The 22518-nt window shown below is 44.8% G+C and overlaps 1 protein-coding gene across 1 annotated transcript in view; it reads right to left on the minus strand.

The window, feature by feature from the left end:
* The window catches only part of NUDCD1 (NudC domain containing 1), a 221423-nt gene that overhangs the window by 51930 nt on the left and 146975 nt on the right, over nucleotides 1-22518 (minus strand). The window contains exon 7 of the mRNA XM_040354855.1: nucleotides 3507-3651. Within this exon, the coding sequence (XP_040210789.1) occupies nucleotides 3507-3651 (145 nt within the window). The remainder of the gene's footprint in view (nucleotides 1-3506; nucleotides 3652-22518) is intronic.

Genomic DNA, 22518 nt, shown 5'->3' on the forward strand with positions numbered 1-22518 from the left:
GCGATGGCCTGTCCCTGCGACTTGTTAAAATTTGATCTTGCAGGAGGCCGTCGATACTGTTTGGTATTGGAAGGCCCCTGCCCAGGGGAGTACTGTCGTTTAAACGCAGGCCCCCGAAACTTCTTCTTGGTGGGCAAAAGAGTACTTTTTCCGCTTGAAATGGTCTGGATGTATTTGTCCAGGTCTTCTCCGAAGAGTCGTCCTCCATGGAAGGGGAACCCTACCAGGAGCTTCTTGCATGGGGGCTCTGCCTCCCAGCTCTTTAACCATAAGAGTCTTCTCATATGGATAAGGGATAACGATAAACGTGACGCTTGCTGGATAGAATCCTTAATCGCATCTACCGTAAAGCGTATGGCCCTAGAGACGTCCGAAAATTCTTCTGCCTGCTGGGCAGGAATAAGTTTAAGCATCTGCTTAGCTTGATCCGATAATGCTTGTGCAACCCCAATTGCAGCCACAGCTGGCTGCACTACTGCCCTTGCAGTAGTGAAGGAGGTTTTAAGTAGCGTTTCCAAGCGTTTATCAACCGGATCCTTGAACACCTGTATGTTTTCTACAGGGCATGTTAAAGATTTGTTAACACATGAGATGGCCGCGTCTACAGCCGGGGCTGCCCATCTCTTGGAAACTTTCTCTTCCATAGGATATAAGGCAGAGAATCTTTTTGGTGGTACAAAGATTCTATCTGGCTTGGCCCAATCTTGGAACATAACTTCCTCTAGTAGAGGATGGATCGGAAAAACCGCATTGGTTTGAGGCGCTCTTAGTGAGCCCAAAGCTGAGACCGTTGATACTTGGAGATCTGGTACTGGCAAGTTGAACGTCCTATGGACCAAGTCTGTTAAAACTTGAACCCACCAGCTCTCCCTTTGGGAGGCTGCGCCAGACTCCTCCATACCCGGATCCTCGATCCCTGAACCTACTTGGTCCTTGTCCAAGAGGTCTTCCAATTCCCCTGCGGAAGGGACCTCCTCATCTGAGGGTTCACGCTCGGGCGACGGAGATCTATTCCGTTTTTTGCCCCGCATAGCCTTGGCTATCATTTTTTCCATTCTTTTTTCCATCTCCTTTAGAGAGGTGGACAGTACCTCGTCCGTGACCACCCTAGGGTTGGACTGACCCGTGCCAGCTCCAGCCCCAGATCTCGATGGTCCCACCAAGGCTCCCTCTGGGGAAAGTAGCGGTATGACTTTGTCCGAGACCTCAGACCCTCTGGGGGAATCCCCACCTCTTGTACCCTCTGAACCAGATGCCATGGTACAATACCGAGGTACGCCCGCTACTTAACGGTGTTTGGGAAAATAAATAGTTGTTGCCCAAAAACCTTTCTGGGGAAAAAAATGCCTTCCTTATTAATTTGGTTTGTTTCTTTGGTTTAAAAAAAAAAAAAAAAAAAAAAAAAACCATTCTGTCCCCCTTTAGTAGTATTTGCCAAAAAAAACTGCTGAAAAAGAAACCCTATCTCTAGGGTAAAAGACAGTCTTTTTGAAGACTGTAATACTCTTCTTTGGCCACTGTGTGTCCTCGGCGCCCCACTCTGCCGCTCTGGTCCTTCCTCTCTCAGTTCCAACACTTCACTGAGCTGGGAACTTTTTGGAAGGGCCGCCCCTTCCTTTTACCTACAGGCCCGCCCTTCCCCTGTCAGCAAACGGCGCGAAATTGCGCCCATATCACAGGGACGCGCGCCCGCGGAGGGGGGGGGGAAGGGGCCACACGAGGAGGTCAGAGGCTGATCCTGCCGTCCAGGCCAGGATCCACAGAGCGGCATTTTTTCCTGCAGCAACCGCCTGGACCTCTCTGAGCAGGCTTGCAGGTAGGAGCATTCACTCCCTTTTACATAAGAAACCTCAGTAGATTCCCAGGGGCTTCTCTTAGAGAGAATTGTCACTATACACACAGGCCCTTTTTCAATGCTTTCTAGCACCAGTTGCAATACTACCAGGGAGGTCACGATTATGGGGAATATATACATACAGAGTCATCCTATCCTAAGATATGTGACTCACCTTGCCAGATGCAGCGCATAAACCATAGGCATGTCCCACTGTGACCTTCCCCCAGAAAAAACCTGCTGCGAACCAAGTTCCGCAAGTTTCCCCTTCACTTACCTGCTCCATGCCGCAGGACTTTGCACAGCAAGAGGTCCAATCTTCCCCCATCTCCGTGGGGCATCTAGACCTTCAGGCCCTGGGTTCCTATGAAGGATCCACTGTCCTGGGCCCATATAGCACCCTGGCAACAGAAACATTAGGCCCCCAAAGGTTTCTAAGTTCTGGGCCCAGAGTCCAGCTCTCTGTGACAGAAAGCATTATGGGCTATACCCCAATGGTTTGGGGTCCGGTTACTGACCACTTTAGCACTGAGGCCTTTGGACAGAACCGGTTAGCCCACCTTAATCCCAAGGATGTGGAGGCAAGCCAAACCATGACCAACACCTAAGACACTGGCGTAAAAACTGAGGTACTCCTCCTATGGGAGGGGGTTATATAGGGAGGGGCACTTCCTGTTTTTGAGATTGCCAGTGTCCATCACCTGAAGGTACTCCATATAACCCATATAGTAATGAATATGCCGCTCTGTGTCCCGTGATGTACGATAAAGAAAATAATATATGTTTGTTCCAAGTAATTTTCTAGCAAAAAATACTGATTTTAACTTGAAAGCAACAAGTGTAAAAAAAAAAAAAAAGGCTCAAAGAGGGGTTCGACCGGTGTTTTTCATTTCTAAAAGTCAGCAGCTACAAACAATGTAGCTGCTGACTTAATAAGGACACTTACCTGTACCCTGGATCCTAGCAGCCTCCCGTTGCCGCCATCCTCGGTAAGGGAAACGGGCAGTGAAGCCGTTTGCTTCACTGCCTGTTTCCTACTGCGCAATGCGCGAGCCGCTCCCACTCTTTGTGAATGAGCCGGCTTCTCTCTGACATACACACAGTTCCCAGAAGGCAGCGCGCCCCATTCATCAGAAGACACCGCAACTAGGACGGAAGAAGATCTACCGTGGACGTTGAAGAGGCAGATTACGGACTTCCGCATAGCAACCGCTAATTCTGGCAAATATAAAATAAAATATACAATTTTTGGGGATTTATGGAAAAAAAAAAATCAGTTTGGAACTCCACTTTAAAAGGACCTCATTTACAGACTGAAGTTCCTCTCTTTGCTCTAAAAGAACCAAATTATCCAATGTTTCTTTTTATCCAAGCGGTGAACAATGTTGTGATTAAAAAAAAAAAAAAGGCAGCCGGCAAAGTTTGACCGCTCTAAACAGAAAACAGCTCTGCACTGTTTACATGAATCGTGAAAATTAGGATTGCGAGGGGGTTGAATCGCAACCAAGCAGCTCTATTTAAAGCTAACTTTTTTGCTGGGCACAATCTCTTCTCTGTCCCTCGTTTGAACGCTACTTTACTGGATAACATTACAAGTTCATTGATTAGATTTACTTGTTCTCTGCAGCGGTTTTACTTTGATGCAAGTTTTCTAATTGTTCCCTATGCTTACCAAGTCTTCCGAGGTGAGGTGCATTAGCTGCTCTGCTATAGCGGCACACTGTGCCGGATCTGCAATGAACTCTCCTTGTTTATCACCAATAATTACTTCCGTCCACATACTGCCAATGTCTTTCTTTGTCAGAGTGACCTCCACACTGAAAAAAAACAAAAAACGAACATTTAATCACTTTTCTACCGGGGTAATTTTTTATTTATTTATTTACGATTTTTTACAGACATGTTAAAAATCCGCTTGTGTGTGTTAGAAAATTACTTAAAACCCCAAACATTATATATTTTCTGATCGCAGAGGCACTAAAGAATAAAATGGTGATAGCTATTTGTGCAACTGTTCATCAAAAGCAAATTTTCAGGAAAAATACAGTTTTAGTTCACACAAACACAATATAATATCAAAAAACAAGATGGGGCTGTGTCGAGTAAATAGATGCCAAACCCAGCAAACCTTAAAATTGGTTGCACCAGTGAAATGGCAACAAGAGTACTCAAAATTGTCCATAGGCTACAAAGCCTTAAAAGATTATTAGGTAGATTCAGAGACGTTGGTGTAAACTTGCGGCGGTGTAGCTTAGCGTGTTTGGGCTACGCCGCCGTAAGTTAGCTAGGCAAGTACTTGATTCTCAAAGTACTTGCCTGCTAAGTTACGGCGGCGTAGCCTATAGCGGGCAGGCGTAAGGGTGCCTAATTCAAATTGTTCTAAGGGGGCGTGTTTTATGTCAATGGGGCTTGACCTGACGTTTTTGACGTTTTTTTTAAAATGCGCATGCAGCGGGCGCATACATTTCCCAGTGTGCATTGCGGCTAAGTACGCCGCACGGGCCTATTGATTTTGACGTGGACGTAAATGACGTAAATCCCTATTCACGGACGACTTACGCAAACGACGTAAAAATTTCGAAGCTGGAACGGCGGCCATACTTTAACATTACTATTCCATCTATTAGATGTAATAACTTTAGGCCTTACGGAAACGGCGTAAATGTACTGCAGCGGCCGGGCGTACGTTCGTGAATCGGCGTATCTACCAATTTACATATTCTACGCTGACCGCAATGGAAGCGCCACCTAGCGGCCATCCTCAATATTGCAACCTAAGATAGGACGGCGCAAGCCGTCCTATCTTAGATATGTTTAAGCGTATCTCTGTTTGAGAATACACTTAAACATAAGTCGGCGTAGATTCTGAGTTAGGTCGGCTTATCTACTGATAAGCCGGCCTAACTCTTTCTGAATCTACCTATATCTGTTTAGAGTCAATTGTTAATTAGTAGGAGCACTTTGGAGCACTCTTTTGTTGTTTTTATTTTTTTGGAGTTTACTTGAACTGGTCCACAACCAGTCTGCAGCAGCACGTCTATTGGCCTGTCGCTTCAGCCCTCGAGATCCATCCCATAGGAGCCATCGAGACTGCATAGCTTACCTGGGAGACTTCATTACCTCGTCCTTGAGGACCACAAGCTCAACAGATGAGTTCACAACACAGGGTAAGAGTATTTTATCTTCTCTTTGTGTGAAGTAACCGTGATTCCCTTTGATATCGATCATCCAATCTTCAGTGTTCCAATTGGAAGGAGTTTTTCCACACTACGTGATCAATACACATACATGGACTTTCTTTTCACTCGATTTCCTTGTGACTAATTATTTGTCACTTTATTCACTTTGTGATTTTGATTGTTTTAGCGCTGCACTATTTGTTTCCTATCTTTGATTTACTTGCAGCTTTTTCAGTTTATTTTTAATTTTCACATGTGGGTTTAGCGCAGTTTTTTCTCTATTTCACACAACCGTGAATTAGTCCATGTAATTATCTCACTCTGCAGCTCATAGCGATGCCTCACTTGTATGGTGCAATTGCGGTTTACATACACGTGAGTGCACATTTTCATTCATGTGTATTTTCACACAATTTGACGGTTCCTCATAGCCAAGATGGCTGCGCTAGCACCCAATAGCCGATTGAATATTCGGCTCAGGTGAGGGCACCACTGGATTCCTGGACAGGTAAGTGGCCCAATATTTAAAGGCAGCAGCTACAGTATTTGTAGCTGCTGACTTTTCATTTTTTTGTGGGGAACCTGGAGCTCCCCTTTAAAGTCCATTCTAAGCCACATGCTCAATTAGGACAATCCTGCACATAGAGAGAGAATACTGCCCATCATGAAAGGGCTGGAGAGCCCAGAGTTCTGATTTTCAAAAACATCTATTCAAGTATGTGTTCCCAACTCAAAAAGTTCTTTATATTGCTCTCAGCCTCCTGCCAAATTCCTTCTTTTTTTTTTTTTGATGTGGTGACCTGATTTTCCAAGTGGTCTCCAAACTGCGGCCCTTTGATGGTCTTCATCAGGCCCTTGGGGCACTATTCCTCCCACTTATACGATACACAATTCTACCAACTGATGCCAACAATGGGGTATATTTTCTCCCCCTGACACCAATAATGGGGCACTATTCCTTCCTATGATACCAATGAAAGGCCACAATTCCTCCCCCCAATACCAAATGTGGCAATGTTTACTCCCACTGATGCCAAGAAAATTTCCACTCCTGCTGGTCACAGTCACAATGGACCTTCTACAATCTGAAGGAAAATAAATTTGCCCTTTGTTCAAAACGTTTTGAGACCCCTGCGTTAGAGGGTGACTATGTTCATTCACCACAGACCCACTTTATGTAGGAATTTAGCCACGCTCCTGCTCCAGAGATGAACTATGGGGTTTGTAGTGTGCATATTACAGTGCACATGACTGCAACCAAGGCAGTCCATAGATGCTTTGAGTTTCCATGGGTGGGAGGAAAGAAAATCGCTCAATTTCCCCATCAACACAGTCAGTGTTGATGAAGTAATGCCTTCCACAGCGTTCGGGTGTTCTGCCAGAAGGGGGGTGCAGGGAACCTTCCCAGCTGGCAGAGCACAATGATTACTGCTAGGTGCTATAGTGGTCAGCAGTATTCATATATAAAAAATCCAACAGGCTGGTTGTACCCAAGTCGACTGATTGATTGACAATCAGCTTGCCCATACATGGATCGAATCTCATCTGGTTCCTGCTGAACCAATCTATGTATGGCCGGCTTAGAGTTCCAAGCAAACAGAAGTGAAGGAGAAAAGAAGAGGTTCTGGAGCTCACCGGGATGTTAAAAGGAGGCAGAAAAACTGTAGAAAATGATTTCATGAAACAAAATCTACCCCCCCCCCCTCCATGGGGATTTCTGTTTGTTCCGGCATTTGGCAGTGGTTAGTCCTGGGTGGAGTTTGTTGCGGGGCAAGCAAACTTTTCAAAATGCCTTAACAGAGTCATCCATATGGTTATTGTAATGGTTCTCATCTTAATTTATTTGTATAATTTTGTCTCCATTTCTGTACAGTTACATTTGATAGTGTCGATTTATCTTGCATATCCCCTGAAGAAGCAATACAGCAAAACATGTTGGGATAATGTGCATGTTTTTCTTTTCAAACTTGAAATGCTTGTTGTGACCACCATTTATTTGAATTACTGCCCATTTTCTTTGTTTATTGTTTCAAAAGTATCTAATCTATATAAAAAAAAATATTTTTTATACTATGGACACAATTCTCTCTCATCATTACTTGTTCTTATTGCACCGTTAAAATCCATTTTCCCCGCCCCACTTGACATACTATCTTACTGGCATGTGGTGCCAATTCTATTGGGTGCTTCACTATTTATTGGACACAACCTATGCGATTGATAACATACACTGTATTGATGCTTTCACACAATTTCACAGCAACCATGAAATAAAACAAAGTTCAGGAATATTCCTTTATCCCATTGTTTTGCAAATCTATGTACACTACAAACTGTATGATTGAATTGGTTCCGATATCGCTGTTTTACTAACCTGACAGCTTATTATTCTAAAAAGAAATTTTAAAGCGGTTCTCCACCCTAAAGTGGAGTCCCGCTGATCGGAACCCTCCCCCCTCCGGTGTCACATTTGACACCTTTCAGGGGGAGGGGGGTGCAGACACCTGTCTAAAGACAGGTATTTGCACCCACTTCCGGCCACACGCTACGGGCGAAAGACGGGTTTTTCTGACTTCCCGTCTGTCGCCCGTTGTGTGCTGGGAACACTCGGCTCCCAGCACACAGCGTGTGAGCCAATCGGCGGGCGCAGCGCGACTCGCGCATGCGCCGTAGGGAACCGGGCAGTGAAGCCGCAGCGCTTCACTTCCTGGTTCCCTCAGCGTGGATGGAGGGGGGAGCAGCAGAGACGAGCGATCGCTCATGCTCTGCTGCGATCACCGCTGGACTCCAGGACAGGTAAGTGTCCTAATATTAAAAGTCAGCAGCTGCAGTATTTGTAGCTGCTGGCTTTTAATATGTTTTCCCCGTGGCACATCCGCTTTAAGACTCCATTCACACAGGGGCTACACGACTTCCAGCATGACTTTGGGAGGAAACTTGGACACGACTTGATGAATCAAGTTGCCTCCAGGACAGGAGGCATTCCAGTGGCCAATTAAAAAGCTCTGTGGGAGGGAGGGGTTTACCTGAGAAATGTATGTTCTCTTCCTGTATTGTTGCTTCTGTTAAAGGATCACTAAAGGAAAAATATTTTTTTCGCTAAATAGCTTCCTTTACCTTACTGCAGTACTGGTTTCATGTCCTTATTGTTCGTTTTTGCTTTGAAGTGGCTGTAATTCTGCTCTGATCTCCACACTTCCTGGTTGTCTTTTTCCTTATTACCATGGTACTGGGAGCTTTTCACGATGGTCTAAGCTGTCATTACTGTGTGTCTAAAACTTAACAGAACCAATCAGATTCATTTTAAAAACAAAACACTGCCCTGGATTTGTTTGTTTTTGTTCTGCGAGTCTCTCTAGTTCACAGGAACATGAAAACAGTTTATAAGTGAAACCAACCTACAGGCACATTATATGATTGATTTTTTATCTATTTGTAATCATTTTTAAAAGGAATCAGTTAACTTTTATGTCTCTATACCCTGTAAACAGTCATTTCAGCAAAATATTTTTTTCCCTTTAGTGACCCTTTAAGACAGTGATCCGACTTCTGAGGCGACTTTCATTGAAATCAATGGGTACAAGTTGCCTACAAGTCACCTAGAAGTCGGATTGAAGTAGTACAGGAACCTTTTCTGAAGTCGGAGCGACTGCAGTAGTGTGCATTAAGACGGCTCCATTCACTTACATTGAATTTCTCATGCAGCGCGACTTGAGGAGACAAGGGGTGACTGGAAGTTGGATCTAAAGAGTTGTCGCTGTGTGAATGGGCTCTTAATATTTGCAAACAAAACCATAGTTTCCTAACTACTAGCAAGTCCTTACATTTAAAGAGCACCTGTCATTTCTGATCCATCATGGCAGCGCCCGTTAGCGGGCATCCACTCGCCTACTGCCGCCACGGCCCTCACCTTGTTGTGTCACTGCCGCATCACCAGCCGTACCATTAAAGTGAATGGGACTGTCGGTGAGTCAACAGCGGGTCAGAGGAGCCGCTGTGGGACAGACATGACAGCTTCTCTTTAAAAATTATGATTTAAATCAAGTTAATTTAAATCAAGCCTTTTTACTAGTGATTTAAAATCTACTTGATTTAAATCAAATCCTTCATGACACAGATGTATATTTATGGGCTGTCATGTAGCATATAGGATAGTGTGAATACAATTCTTTTCATTCCACAGAGCAGAGAGAACACAGGTATACAATAATTGGGTAATGTTCTATGGTGTAATCAATGCATAAAGCTCCAGCAATTAAACTGCAAACCTTACAAATAAACGCAGCTTTATGAATAGTAGAATAAAAAAAAAACATACTTAATTCTATGCCAACAGCTGTAACAGTTATTTCTGTGGAGTTTAGGATTATAGTGAAGTGTTTTAGAAAAATATACAAAAAGGAACCTGCTGTACGGTATATGTATTTTCATTTATTACTGTATGCTTTTATGTTTGTTTTTAACACATTGGGTTTTTATGTAGGATGTTTTTTCAAGAGTTATGCAAAATGAGGGATAAACGATTCAGAATATTTATTTATTGGCGTATAGCACTCACTTTTTCACCCTGCAAATCGGTTGCCAATATCGTGTGCGTGTTATACGCCGATACTGCAATTTGGGGGCTGCCTCGGAGAGAACAGGGAGGGGGCGGGACAAGCGCCTTCAGATTACATACAGCGAGAATCTCCTGTTTATTCAGCGGCCTCTGTAATAGGAAGTATCTTCTCCTGGGCCGGCATTGGACCAGTGTTCTGTCTATCATAGAAGCCAGTCCAGGAGGCGGGACTTTGTATTAAAGAGGCTGCCAAGTAAACAGGAGATTTAGCACCGAAATGACCACAACATACAGGGATATACAATATAATACTGACATATAATCACACAAAAAGTTTGGACTTGATGGACTTGTGTCTTTTTTCACCCTCGCCCAATATATAAAAAACTGCTAAATACCTTTTCTCATCAGCATTATAGAGCAGTCTTGTGACTATCAGCTGAGCACTGGTTAAAGCTTCTGGGAGGAGTTCTCATTCTCCCGATTGTCCTATGAGACTGCAGGACGCCTGACCCTCTGTCTGAACAGTGCCGATTGGCCTTTTGCTCATCACATGCAGCCTTCCAAAAGGAAATAGAAAAAAAATCTCTAGCAATACTCAAACTGAGCATGTGCAGAGTGTCCTCAATGCTCTGTTCTATAAGGAGATGGATTGGGGAGTGTGGAAGAAGGGGAAGATCAGAGAAGACAGGATCAAGCAGCCTTTTTACACAACACAGAGGATTAACCCCATCCACAGCGAGTAGAACAGGCATGCTTTACTTATAAACAGACCTATTTTACTGTTGTGGGTTTAGACTTTAAACAGAAACATTGAACTTGCAAAACACCAAGGGTTGAAATACACCAATCATGGAACAGCAGGAGAAAAAAAAAATACATATTATGGTTTCACAAATAATTGATCTGCTTAGATATAAATGCAAAGGTATTTTATAAGTGCATTCCTCAATAGAGTGTCTGTTCGTCCCCCCCGATGTCTGCCATATAAAGACATTCAAATGACAAAAGGAAGGCTTCAATATTCACAAAACCTGGGCATTTAACCTATGACTTGACAATATGGATTTGCTGTTCAATAAAAGGTTTGCCTATCTTCCCATTGTCTACGGAGAGCTTTGTAGCTTCTGGCTGTAAAATGCAGAGGACAGAGTGTACGACGTGGAGGATCAATAGAAAAACAGCATCCTTTGCCTTGCTATGTTAATACGGGGGAATTGGATTTCATCAAAGAAAAAAGAAAAATAAATGACAGGCACTCAGCTGTCATTACCAGGTGAATAAAAGGAAATGGATTGTGTGCTTCTTATATATAGATCCAAAAGAGGCAAACGGTGGAGAGAACGAAACAAGCCTTGTCAGTGAAAGGAAGCAGAGGGAGGGCATTGAATGAACTTCAATGGAGAACGGTATGAAGAGGCTTCTAGAGCAAACCTTGACTATAATAACCAGAAGTACATTCAGCAATTTCAGCATGATTAAAAATGAACTGTATTGAAATGAAGAGCAGTTAAAAGCACCAAATATAAAATCAAAACCAACATTGTCACATTTTAGGCTACAAAAAGTAGCTGTTAATATTTCTGAAAATAATTGTTCTGTTTGGATTCCTGGGAGATCAGATAATGAACAAATTAGAAACTCTCATGTCTTCTGGCATCCAGATGGAATTTGCATCTCTACCACCTTGTCTGTGTTATTAGAATGGCTGGCAGCGACTTATTGAAGCACAGAAGACAGAAAAAAAAAAACAAGAAGCCCAGGTTTTGCGACATTGACATTTACAAACCACAATGATAAAAGAAAATCGCTCCCGGGACACAAATCGCAAAGTTGCATGTCAGTGCGACTTCGGGTGCTACTTGGAAGACATCTGTGCGGCTTTTTTGAGATATATATATATATATATATATATATATATATATATATATATTTAGCGTTATATCTTTCTTTATACATTGCCGTAAAGACACTGTACAGATAACTACAAATCTCCTGAAGAAGCTACAGATTCCAGCAAAACATGTTGAGGACAATGTTTACGTACTGTAGTTATATTTCTACAAACATGCAATTTAAAAAATTTGAGATGGTCCCATCTTTTAATCTGGTGTATCAAAATAAAAATTTGATAATTTTACCATACACAATATAGTCATTTTGTTTCTGGCACCCTCTTTACCATTTTCTACTTTTCTCTAACAATTTGGGATGTGGTGCCTAGCTCCACCTATCCTTGGCTGATTAAAATATTTACACTTCCTTTATGCACAGAAGACTAAGCAAGTTGCACCTGAAATCGCCAAAAGTAGTGAAGGAACTATTTCAAGTCGACCCCGCACCGATTTGAACAGTGCGGCAATAGAGTGCGACTTAACCACTTGCTTACTGGGCACATATACCCCCTTCGTGCCCAGGCAAAATTTCAGCTTCCGGCACTGCGTCGCTTTAACTGACATTTGCGCGGTCGTGCGACGTGGCTCCCAAACAAAATTGACGTCTTTTTTCCCCCACAAATAGAGCTTTATTTTGGTGGTATTTGATCACCTCTGCGGTTTTTATTTTTTGCGCTATAAACAAAAAAAAGCGACAATTTAAAAAAATATATATATATTTTTACTTGTTGCTATAATAAATATCCCATTTTTTTTTTTAAAAAACTATTTTTTTTCTCAATTAAGGCCGATACGTATTTTTCGACGTATTTTTGTAAAAAAAAAAAAAAAAAATCGCAATAAGCGACTGGTTTGCGCAAAAGTTATAGCGCCTACAAAATGGGGGATAGATTTATGTTTTTTTTTTTTTTTTTACTTGTAATGGCGGCAATTCGCGATTTTTTTGTCAGGGCTGCGATATTGCGGCGGACGTATCGGACACTTTTGACACACATTTATACAGCGATCAGTGCTATAAAAATGCACTAATTACTGTATAAATGTGACTGGCAGTGAAGGGGTCAACACTAGGGGGTGAGGAAGGGGTTAAATGTATTCCCTCATTGTGTTCTTACTGTGTGGGGGGAGGGGGGTGACTGGGGGAGGTGACCGATGCTGTGTCCCTATGTAAAGGGACACAGATCGGTCTCCTCTCTCCCTGACAGCACGTGGAGCTCTGTGTTTACACACAGGGCTCCACGTCCTGCTGTGTCACCGACGATCGCGTGTGTCTGGCGGACATCACGGCCGCCAGGCATTTCGCATCGGCTCCCGAACGATGCGCCCGGCGCGTTGTTTCCCCGCTGTGCGCCCCCAGCGGCGCGCACAGGGAACAACAACAACAGGACGTCTAGGGACATCCACCCGGCACTTGAGGCACGTGGACGTCTTTCGATCATAGTGCGGATCTCAAGTGGTTAAAAAGGAGCTCCAGGCTCCTGCAGAAAAACATAAAAGTCAGCAGCTACAAATACTGTAGTTGCTGACTTTTAATATTAGGACACTTATCTGTCCGTAGTATGTTCTCAATTGGAGTATAGAACCTTAGTGGGATATTAAAAGTATTATCGAGTATACTACACCATTGCAAGTCTCTCTCTCCCTTGATTTTATCTGGGTCACTAGCTGGGGCTCCCCCCCCCCTCCTTTCTGTTTAGTAAAGCTACCAACTGAGGAATTGCTGTGAGAGGTAGAGGATGTTACACAACAGGAACGCCAGTAACAAATAGCAGAGGAGAGTTGAGCGCGCTGATGTGCCCTAATATGTAATTCAGAGGTGAGAGTTCTGGGAGACCGGTGTAGGATTCCCACTAAGGTTCAATATACTACGGATGGGACAAATATTGTAATAAAGTCTCCTAAAGAATTTGAGGATTGGATTCCCTAATTTTGCCCACTGTATGGGACTATTTTGAACTGAACGTTCATCCATCTACTAAGATTGCAATATTGAAATATTTTGCACGATTTGCACTTACGGTATATCATTTTTGCACATTGCAATTTTACACATACTTTTTGCACGTTTGCACTAGATCAGTGTCTTCCATCTTTTGTTGACCTTCATTGATTCATTGATTTTTTGGCACATATGTGAAGGTGTCCGTTTTCACCACTATTGCACTTTATTTAGCTCCCAGTAGCTATTTCTCTTGCACTTTATATATTTATTGTAGTTTGCACAAGGGTTGTATTTCTTTAGTGCGAGATCACTTGTATATATTCATATCAAGGTGAACACTACGAGATTTTGCTGCCAATTGGCTCATAGCATTTAGTTACTTTCCATTTACTCTTGAGCAGCGCGAAAGACACATCACTATATAATCATGACTGATGGCACCACCAGTTCTTTAACCACTTGTCAACCTCACTATAGCCGAATGATAGGTACAGCAAGGAATGGCAAGTTCTGGGAGGCAGTTATATGACAGCCCCCAGTGATTGTGCCGACAGCGCTCTCTGTGATCACAGTGTCTAAAGGACACTGCTGATCACAGATTGAGGTAAAGAGCCAATCAGCAGCTCTTTACCATATGATCAGCTGTGTTCAATCAAGCTGATCATGGATCACGGATGAGGAAAGGAGTGCTGATAACTGGCTTCTATTTACATCCATGATCAGCTTGATTGGACAAAGAAGCCAGTTATCAGCACTCATTTCCTCATGCTGAAAGGAGAAAAGAGCCGATAACCATGTTCTCTAAAGGGGACAAGTACAATGATAATCACAATGCGACACAAGTCATTTTGTAATTGAATGTTATTAACCGCTTAAGCCCCGGACCATTTTGCAGCTAAATGCCCAGGCCAGGTTTTGCGATTTGGGACTGCGCCGCTTTAACAGACAATTGCGCGGTCGTGCGACGTGGCTCCCAAACAAAATTGGCGTCCTTTTTTCCCCCACAAATAGAGCTTTCTTTTGGTGGTATTTGATCACCTCTGCGGTTTTTATTTTTTGCGCTATAAACAAAAATAGAGCGACAATTTTGAAAAAAATTCAATATTTTTTACTTTTTGCTATAATAAAAATCCCCCAAAAACATATATAAAAATTTTTTTTTCCCTCAGTTTAGGCCGATACGTATTCTTCTACCTATTTTTGGTAAAAAAAATCGCAATAAGCGTTTATCGATTGGTTTGCGCAAGATTTATAGTGTTTACAAAATAGGGGATAGTTTTATTGCATTTTTATTAATTTTTTTTTTACTACTATTGGCGGCGATCAGTGATTTTTTTCGTGACTGACATTATGGCGGACACTTCGGACAATTTTGACACATTTTTGGGACCATTGTCATTTTCACAGCAAAAAATGCATTTAAATTGCATTGTTTGTTGTGAAAATGACAGTTGCAGTTTGGGAGTTAAACACAGGGGGTGCTGTAGGAGTTAAGGATCACTGTGTGTGTGTTTACAACTGTAGGGGGGTGTGGCTGTAGGATGGACGTCATCGATCGAGTCTCCCTATATAAGGGATCACTCGATCGATGCAGTGCCATAGTGAAGCACAGGGAAGCAGTGTTTACATACGGCTCTCCCCGTTCTTCAGCTCCGGGGAGCGATCGCGACGGAGCGGCTATAAACGAATATCCGCGCCGTCGTCCCGGATCGCTCCCCGAGGGATCCCGCACGCAGCGGAGGGGGTCCCGATCGGACCCCCCACCCGCTAGAAGGCAAGGGCGTATATATACGCCCTTCTGCCTGTCCGTGCCATTGTGCGGACGTATATAGGCGTGCGGCGGGCGTTAAGTGGTTAAAAATGACCTTTCCTTTTTGATCTGCAGCCACTGTAATTTTCTGAAAATGCATTGCAATATGGACTACCTGCAGTTGTTCTGTACACAGACTGTATACTGACCACTCCCCAGAAATTTCATGCTTGTGCGATTGGCTCACCAATTTTCCCAGATGTCTGCCTAAGATACAAGTCAGCTTTCAGAGATCCCCTGCAACAAAAATTTCATTTTTGGTGAGATATTCCCAATAGGAACACATCTAAAAGGCATGCAGGCCCAGCAGCTTTTCTCATGAGTGCTGTGCAGCTGCACAGCTGACGGATAATTATGAAACAACTCCCATTAGACTCCCTCAGCCCAGGGGCACAGAGAAACACAGGAATTTCTTCAGAACAGAAAGGTAGGACTCTGCAACAAAGGTGGTCCTTGTAATGTCCAAAGATCACCCAGAGGGAGGGGAATATTTTTTTCTCAACAAAAGTGGAGTTACACTTTATTGCTTTCACAATACGGCCAACAGGCCCTCTATCCGATAACCTTTGGACTGTGACCAGTACAGTTTATGGAGACATCAGGGGTCTATTAGATATTCAATGTCTCCCCTGCACTACAAAGTTGCTGATCAAGCAGATTGTGTTTAGTAAGCTGCTTCCCTAATTGTAACAGCCAAGGAATGGCTGCTCTGAAACTGGAAGCGGCAAAATCATTGCCGCCTCTGGCTTCATTCATCACAGAGGAGATGGGGAAACAGATGTATGATGATGTCTTTGTGAATGGATACCGGACATTTACCACAGTCTTTGGTTCCCCGGAAAAATGGGAGAGCCTGGGAACCGTCAGCTCTTCTCAGTATCGTAAAAGTGATTTGGTGGCTGTAGAGCTGCCTGGATAACTTTTACAAGACAACCGATCTCCAGCTGTAACAAATTGTACCAAGATCATGGCTGTAGCTGAACTTTTATTAACCACTTGCTGACAGGGGTGTTTTTATGTGTACAGCAGTCAGCACGTTGATAAAGGGACCCCTGCTACAATAAAAAACTGAAGCAGCATAGTAATGAGCTCATCATTCTGTCGTCATTACTCTTCATATCACCCCATGAACAGCTTGGCTCCTTGTTCTGCTTTTTCTTCCTAAACTCCAGCTCTGCCATAGCCATACACAGACTGCAAAAGGCTGATAACCATACAAAAGGTGTTTTACCTTACTGCATAGAATGTTGTAAGGTAAAAAACCTTCTGCCTTTACGGCCACTTTAAGTCAATATGCTGCCTTGGCCTGAATGCTGCATGTGAAATTGAAATCCTGAGACACAGGACTACACACACGCCGCTGTTATGCTGATCTTACAGCACTGTTTGTAAGTGAATATTTTTTTCATTAAATACTGTTTGTAATCCTACACTATGGAGGCATTCCTTTGCTTTATTTTGAGAGTCATCGCGCTGAGCCTGTAAATATACTGGAGTGGATCGATCTGTTGATGGTGGGAGATATTATTGGGAAACCACTTCTATAGGCTATTTATTAGCCTTCTTGAGGTAAGGGGCTAGCACGCTTATTTTCTGGTCACCGTGGAGGATCTGGCTGACTGCAATCACAACTACTCTGCATGTCACATTAAACCAGAGCACAGATGCACTTTATGAACTTTGTTTATTAGCCACTGGATTTTTTCACTTTTGCACGATTTGTGCACTGGATACTGATCTTTATCCTATAGTCTTATTGGAACTTTTTTTACACAGGGATTCTCGTGTGGATTTTATATTTTTATATTTGTATATATATAATATTTTTTCACTTTTTGCATTTTTTGGATTGTTTTTTATCCACGGATTTACTCACCCTTATTTATTTGCATTATTTGATCATTTTTGTGGACAGTTATAGATTGGATATATATTTATTTATTTATTTGCTTAGTTGCACATTGCACTATTTATGGATGAAGCACTGTTTGGATTATTATTACTTGAAGGATTTATTATATGCACAGTTTGAAGTTTGTTATCTTTTGACTACTGTGCTGTCACTAGCACATTGGTCACATAATTTTTTTTCATTATATTTTTTTCACTCTCAATATCCTCCACTTTATGGTTATTTTTGTTGGATGGTATTTTGGTCTAAGAGTGATACACTGCTAATCAGTACAAGGAGGCAGAGTTTATTACAATACTATTTTAGTGATTGTTTGTTGCAAGCGCCACCTCATCCCCCATTTTATCACACATTAAAAACAAAAATCTTTCGTTCTGTTTCCGTACGAGAATTTTTCTTGGAGTTTGTCCCTTTGGGAATTTTCGTAGAAAAAGTTGGATTCGGCTGTCGTCGGTTTTCTTATAGTGTGTACAAGCCATTAGAAGTGGATTAAATACAATGTACAGCTGCACCAAATTCCGAGTGCTCCAGTTTTTGTAAATCTCCTCAATAGGCTTTTATTGCGTTGTGTTTAGGGGCTTTGGCAAAAATCAACAAAAGCTCCAAAAACATGAATTTAGGAGCAGCAGTGTGCATGGATCCAGGAGAGCCCCCACTCTGGGCAGTCAACTTTAACCTAGTCTTTCTCAGCAAACCCAGGGCATCCAATTGGCTGCATTTCAGGGGCACATTCAAATGTGGAGTCTCAGGATGGAACTACTTTAAGCACATTAAAAAAGGGGCAAACTGTGCAATCCAGTACCAACAGCAAGCACTTTGACATACCGTAATTCATTAATTGCAACACAAAGTTCCTGGTCTATGTCATTAAATGTGAATCGTGCAACATCCAATATGTCGGGCGTACTACCCACAGACTTAAGGTTCGGTTGTATGACCATTTATTTGACATACAGAAAGACAAAAATACCAATGTTACTAGACACTGGGGGGCAGATTCATGTACAATGGTGCAGATTTGCACCGGCGTAGCGCATCATTTTTAGACTACACCGGTCCAGCGCGGAGAGGCAGTTAGGTGATTCAAGAAACTTTTTTTGTCTACGATGCCCCAGCGGGGCGGATTTTAGACGGCGTAAGGTGGGGTAAGGCCAAATGGGAGTCACCCTATGCTAATGAAGTGCCGACCGTGGCGCAGGGGTCACGCCGGGGCGCATCTTAGACCGCACATGCGCAGTGACATCCAGGGGTAAATGCCCCAATCTGCACATGCTCAGAACTGCGCCCTGGCGTGACCCCTGAGCTACGCCGGCCCACTACCAATGCCCAGTCCATAAATCAGCCCAGACTTCCGCCCTGCAGGTGCAAATGTACTTAAGCTTTTTTTTCCCAAACTAGGTCGTTTGCAGTGTGCTGGGGCAGTGATGGCTGATGAGGAATCAGGTGGGCGGATGACCAATTTCAGCCCAGAGGAGAGGGCTGTCATTATTGAGGGCCTCTCCCAACATGGGGACTGCCTCAATGGGCCACAGAGTGCCTACACTGGCAAGGCTGACAAAGCCAGAATTTTTGCGGAGATCACAGCGCAGGTGAATGCTTTGGGGGTGGCGGAGAGGGAGCCAAAGCACATTCGGAAGAAACGAAATGATTTGCTTCGCTTAGTAAAAGAAAAATTGGTGGCCAAAAGAAAGCATGCCAGTGGAACAGGAGGAGGACCAGCCAAAAGGATCACCCTGACAGCGGAGGACCTTGTTGTGGCCAGGTTCCTGGCTAGGGAGATGGTGGAGGGCCTGGAGGGCTTTGATTCTGGGGATCAGCCCTTGAGGAGAGGTAAGTGTGTTTTATCTTCTTTCGGGTGTTTTGCTTGTGTGTGTGGGGGGGGGGGGAAGAAGAAGTGTCAAGTGTGTGGGTCCACCAACATCTGAATGTTTTGTGTCCTCCACAGATGTGCAGGATGGAGCTGGGCCATCATCGGCTGCAGGGCAACCCACCACATCCAGGGTGGAGACTGCCCCTACGTCTGTGATGGAGGAAGTGGAGGAGGAGCAGGTGGTGTTAGAGGAGGAGACTCTTTATTTATTGGTGGAGACCCCCATTGCTGGCCCCTCCCAAACCTCTCCCCTCATTAGAGTTACCCCCTCAGGGCTCTCAATCCCGATCAGGTATTCCCCCTCACGGGACCCCAGCCCCTCCAGGGCCAGCCCCTCACGGGACCCCAGCCCCTCCAGGGCCAGCCCTTCCACCCGGCCTCAAGCCGCTCCTTCCCAGAGGAAGGCTTAAAAAAAACAAGGGGAGTCCCTGCAGAGCTGGAGTTAAGTCTTGCAAGGGACCAAACCAGGCAGACCCGCCACATTGGGACTCTTGCGGGGGATCTGACCCGGGTCGCAGCTAGCCTGGCGTCCTCTGCCGAGAGCCAGGCTGCCTGCACTGTGGCAGTGAAGGAGGCTGTTACGCAGCAGGCTGGGCAGAGTGGGCTCATCAATGAGAGCCTGCAGGACGTTGTGGGGAACGGGGCAGCCCTTCTGTCCTGTACGGGCGACCTGCAGAACACCACATCCGAGCTGATTGCTGAGGTCCGGAGCCTGGCAGGTGCTGTCAGAGAGGAGGGGAGGCTGACAAGGCGGCAGCAGCGCACCAATATCACCCGCCGGCTGCGGATGCAGGCTGCCACGAATAGCTACCTCCACCGGCTAGCCGTGGCAATGGAGGGCAGGCAGGCCGCTATGGAGAGACTGGGGGAGGTTCCACCACCAGCCCCAACAGCTCCACCTGCCCCCCCAGCTCCACCTGCCCCCCCAGCCCCGGCTCGCACCAGGCAACAGCGCTCCAAAACTCTAGGGACAAGAAAGAGCCCACGCCAGGGCCGTTGATTTTTTGGACTATTTATTTTTTACTCAGGTTATGAGTCTTTTTTATTTATTTTTTACTCAGGTTATGAGTCTTTTTTATTTATTTCCCTGCACACAGGCAGTAGTGCAGGCTTCAGTGTGAATGGTGTGTGAATGTGGGGGGGGTGACACTCCTGCCATTAAGGTTTGTCACCCTCAGTCGTTGGGGAGAAGTGATCCCCTCGACCCGTGTGAAAGGTGTATGAATGTACAGCAACATAATTGGAGCCTTGGCGCGGCGTTGCTGCTCCCTAGTACCATGGGGGTACTTCGATCTAATCCAATTCAATGTGGATGTGGGGTGTATGTGCTAGGGACCACAGTGGAGTACATGCGTGCATTCTCATTGTGCCATGATTAATGGGGGTGTTTAACGTGAAAAGAAGCCTTCCACGAGGCGTGTCCTGACTGCTCTTCCATCAGCAGACGGGATAGCCTCTGGCAGGGGGGGACTGGGTGGTTGGGGGGTCAGGTCATCACGTAGCTCAATCTCCAGGCCCCTTCTCATGGCAAAGTTGTGCAGCATGCAACATGCCCCGATGACCTGGCACACAAAGTCTGGGGAATACAACAGGGTACCCCCAGTCTTATCCAGGCATCGGAAACGGGACTTCAGGAGGCCAAATGTGCGTTCCACCACTCCACGGGTACGTGTGTGTGCTTCATTGCATCTTCTCTCTCCTGGGGTTTGGGGGTTCCGGAATGGAGTCATCATATGGGGTCCCAGTGCATATGCCGAGTCACCTGGAAGGGAAAAGACAGGAGGATGTTAGTCATGCATGTGCCCCTCGTGATGTCTGCATCATGGGGGGGACAGTCATACCTGACACCCATGTCACTCACCAACCAGCCAGCTGTCCCTGTACACGTTCTGTTCAAATTCTGTTGGGATGTTGCTTCGACGTTATATGAAGCTGTCACGGCTGGATCCGGGGGGTTTGGCACGGACGTGCCATATGAGGCATTGGGCATCGGTAATCACCTGTACATTGATTGAATGCCAATGCTTGCGATTGCAGTATATGTGCTCCATGTCACGGGGGGGCTGTAGTGCCACATGGGTGCAATCAATGGCCCCCACGGTGCGTGGGAATCTGTCAATTTGGTAGAAATCTCTCATTGTCTTCAGCCGCTGGACCTCCTGGGTGGGTTTTCTGATTTGGTTGGCCATGCGTCTCAGGATTGCAGGGACAACCTGGTGCACACATCTGCTCATGGTGGATTGTGACATCCCAGCCAACAATCCACTTGTTCTTTGAAAAGATCCAGTGGCCAGGAAATGCAGGGTTGCCAGGACCTTCACCAGTGGCTGCACTGCATGTGTGCGGTGTGTTGGGCTGGTGATGTCATCCTGCAGGGTTCTGGTTATTTCCAGGATGACTTCACGGCTGAATCTGTAGGTGCGATACACCTCCAATTCCCCCATGGCAAAGACGTCAATGCGCGTGCGGAATATCCTCTCCCGTGCCCTCCTATGTGCCCGTCGGCGCAATAGTGCTATGACCACGGCTGCCCCTGGCATGTTGGCACACAGATGTGTTGTCCAGCAAGTGTTGTTGCTCAGCTCGTCTGCAACGCTGCTGCTTTAGCTGCTCTCCAGCTGACCTGTGCAAGTCTGGTGCAAAGTTACCCCTGCTTTTATGAGGGGTAACTTGGCGCCGGAATTTTCTGGTCCGCGCACCGGGAGTAGCCTGCGCCGGTCAAGCTTAAGTTGATGAATCGGCCCAACAACCTCATTTGCATATTTAAAACACAAAAACCATGGCCGCGCCAGATCCCACCAGCGTAAATCTGCACCAACGCCGCGCCGGCGTGGAAATGTTACACCGAGGCGATGCAGTCTATTTGGAGGCGTAATCTGGTTCTCTGGGTACGGCGCAGCGATCCGCCGGCGCAAATCTGCACTTACACCGCGCATCTCCCAAAAAAACGGTGTAAGTGCTACATGAATCTGCCCCTGGGTCTCTGTGCACCATAAAGACGTATCATGTCTTTTGATTCAGGGGATTGAGAAAATCAATACCCCTGCCAGAGGAGGGGACCGGTTCAGGATACTGTGCAGGTGTGAGGTCTATTGTATTTTCTCGTTACATACGAGAATTCCTGCGGGCTTGAATTTCGAGTGGGATGTTTCCCATTTTTATGACTAGCCCCTACTGCCTGCACAGTGTCCTTTGGACCAGTTTTTCATAGGAAATGTTTCTGCACCTGCATAACACAAAATAATAATAAAAATAAAACATAATATATGCTACGCTCAAACATAGTTTACATAGTTTTGATGTTGGCGATACGTATATGTTTTTTTAGCTTAAGAGTCCTGCTGTTCGTATGGGTTTTTTATCTATATTTTTTTTTCTCTTTTACAGCACATGGATTAAATGATGATACATTTATATTCTATATTTTACTTATATAAAACCTTTGACTGTCACATCATCAATACATACCAATAAACGAGTACCAATGGAAGTCATGCATGCCCATGCTATCACACTGC

Source organism: Rana temporaria, chromosome 5 (genome assembly GCF_905171775.1).
Source record: "Rana temporaria chromosome 5, aRanTem1.1, whole genome shotgun sequence".
Classification (NCBI taxonomy): domain Eukaryota; kingdom Metazoa; phylum Chordata; class Amphibia; order Anura; family Ranidae; genus Rana; species Rana temporaria.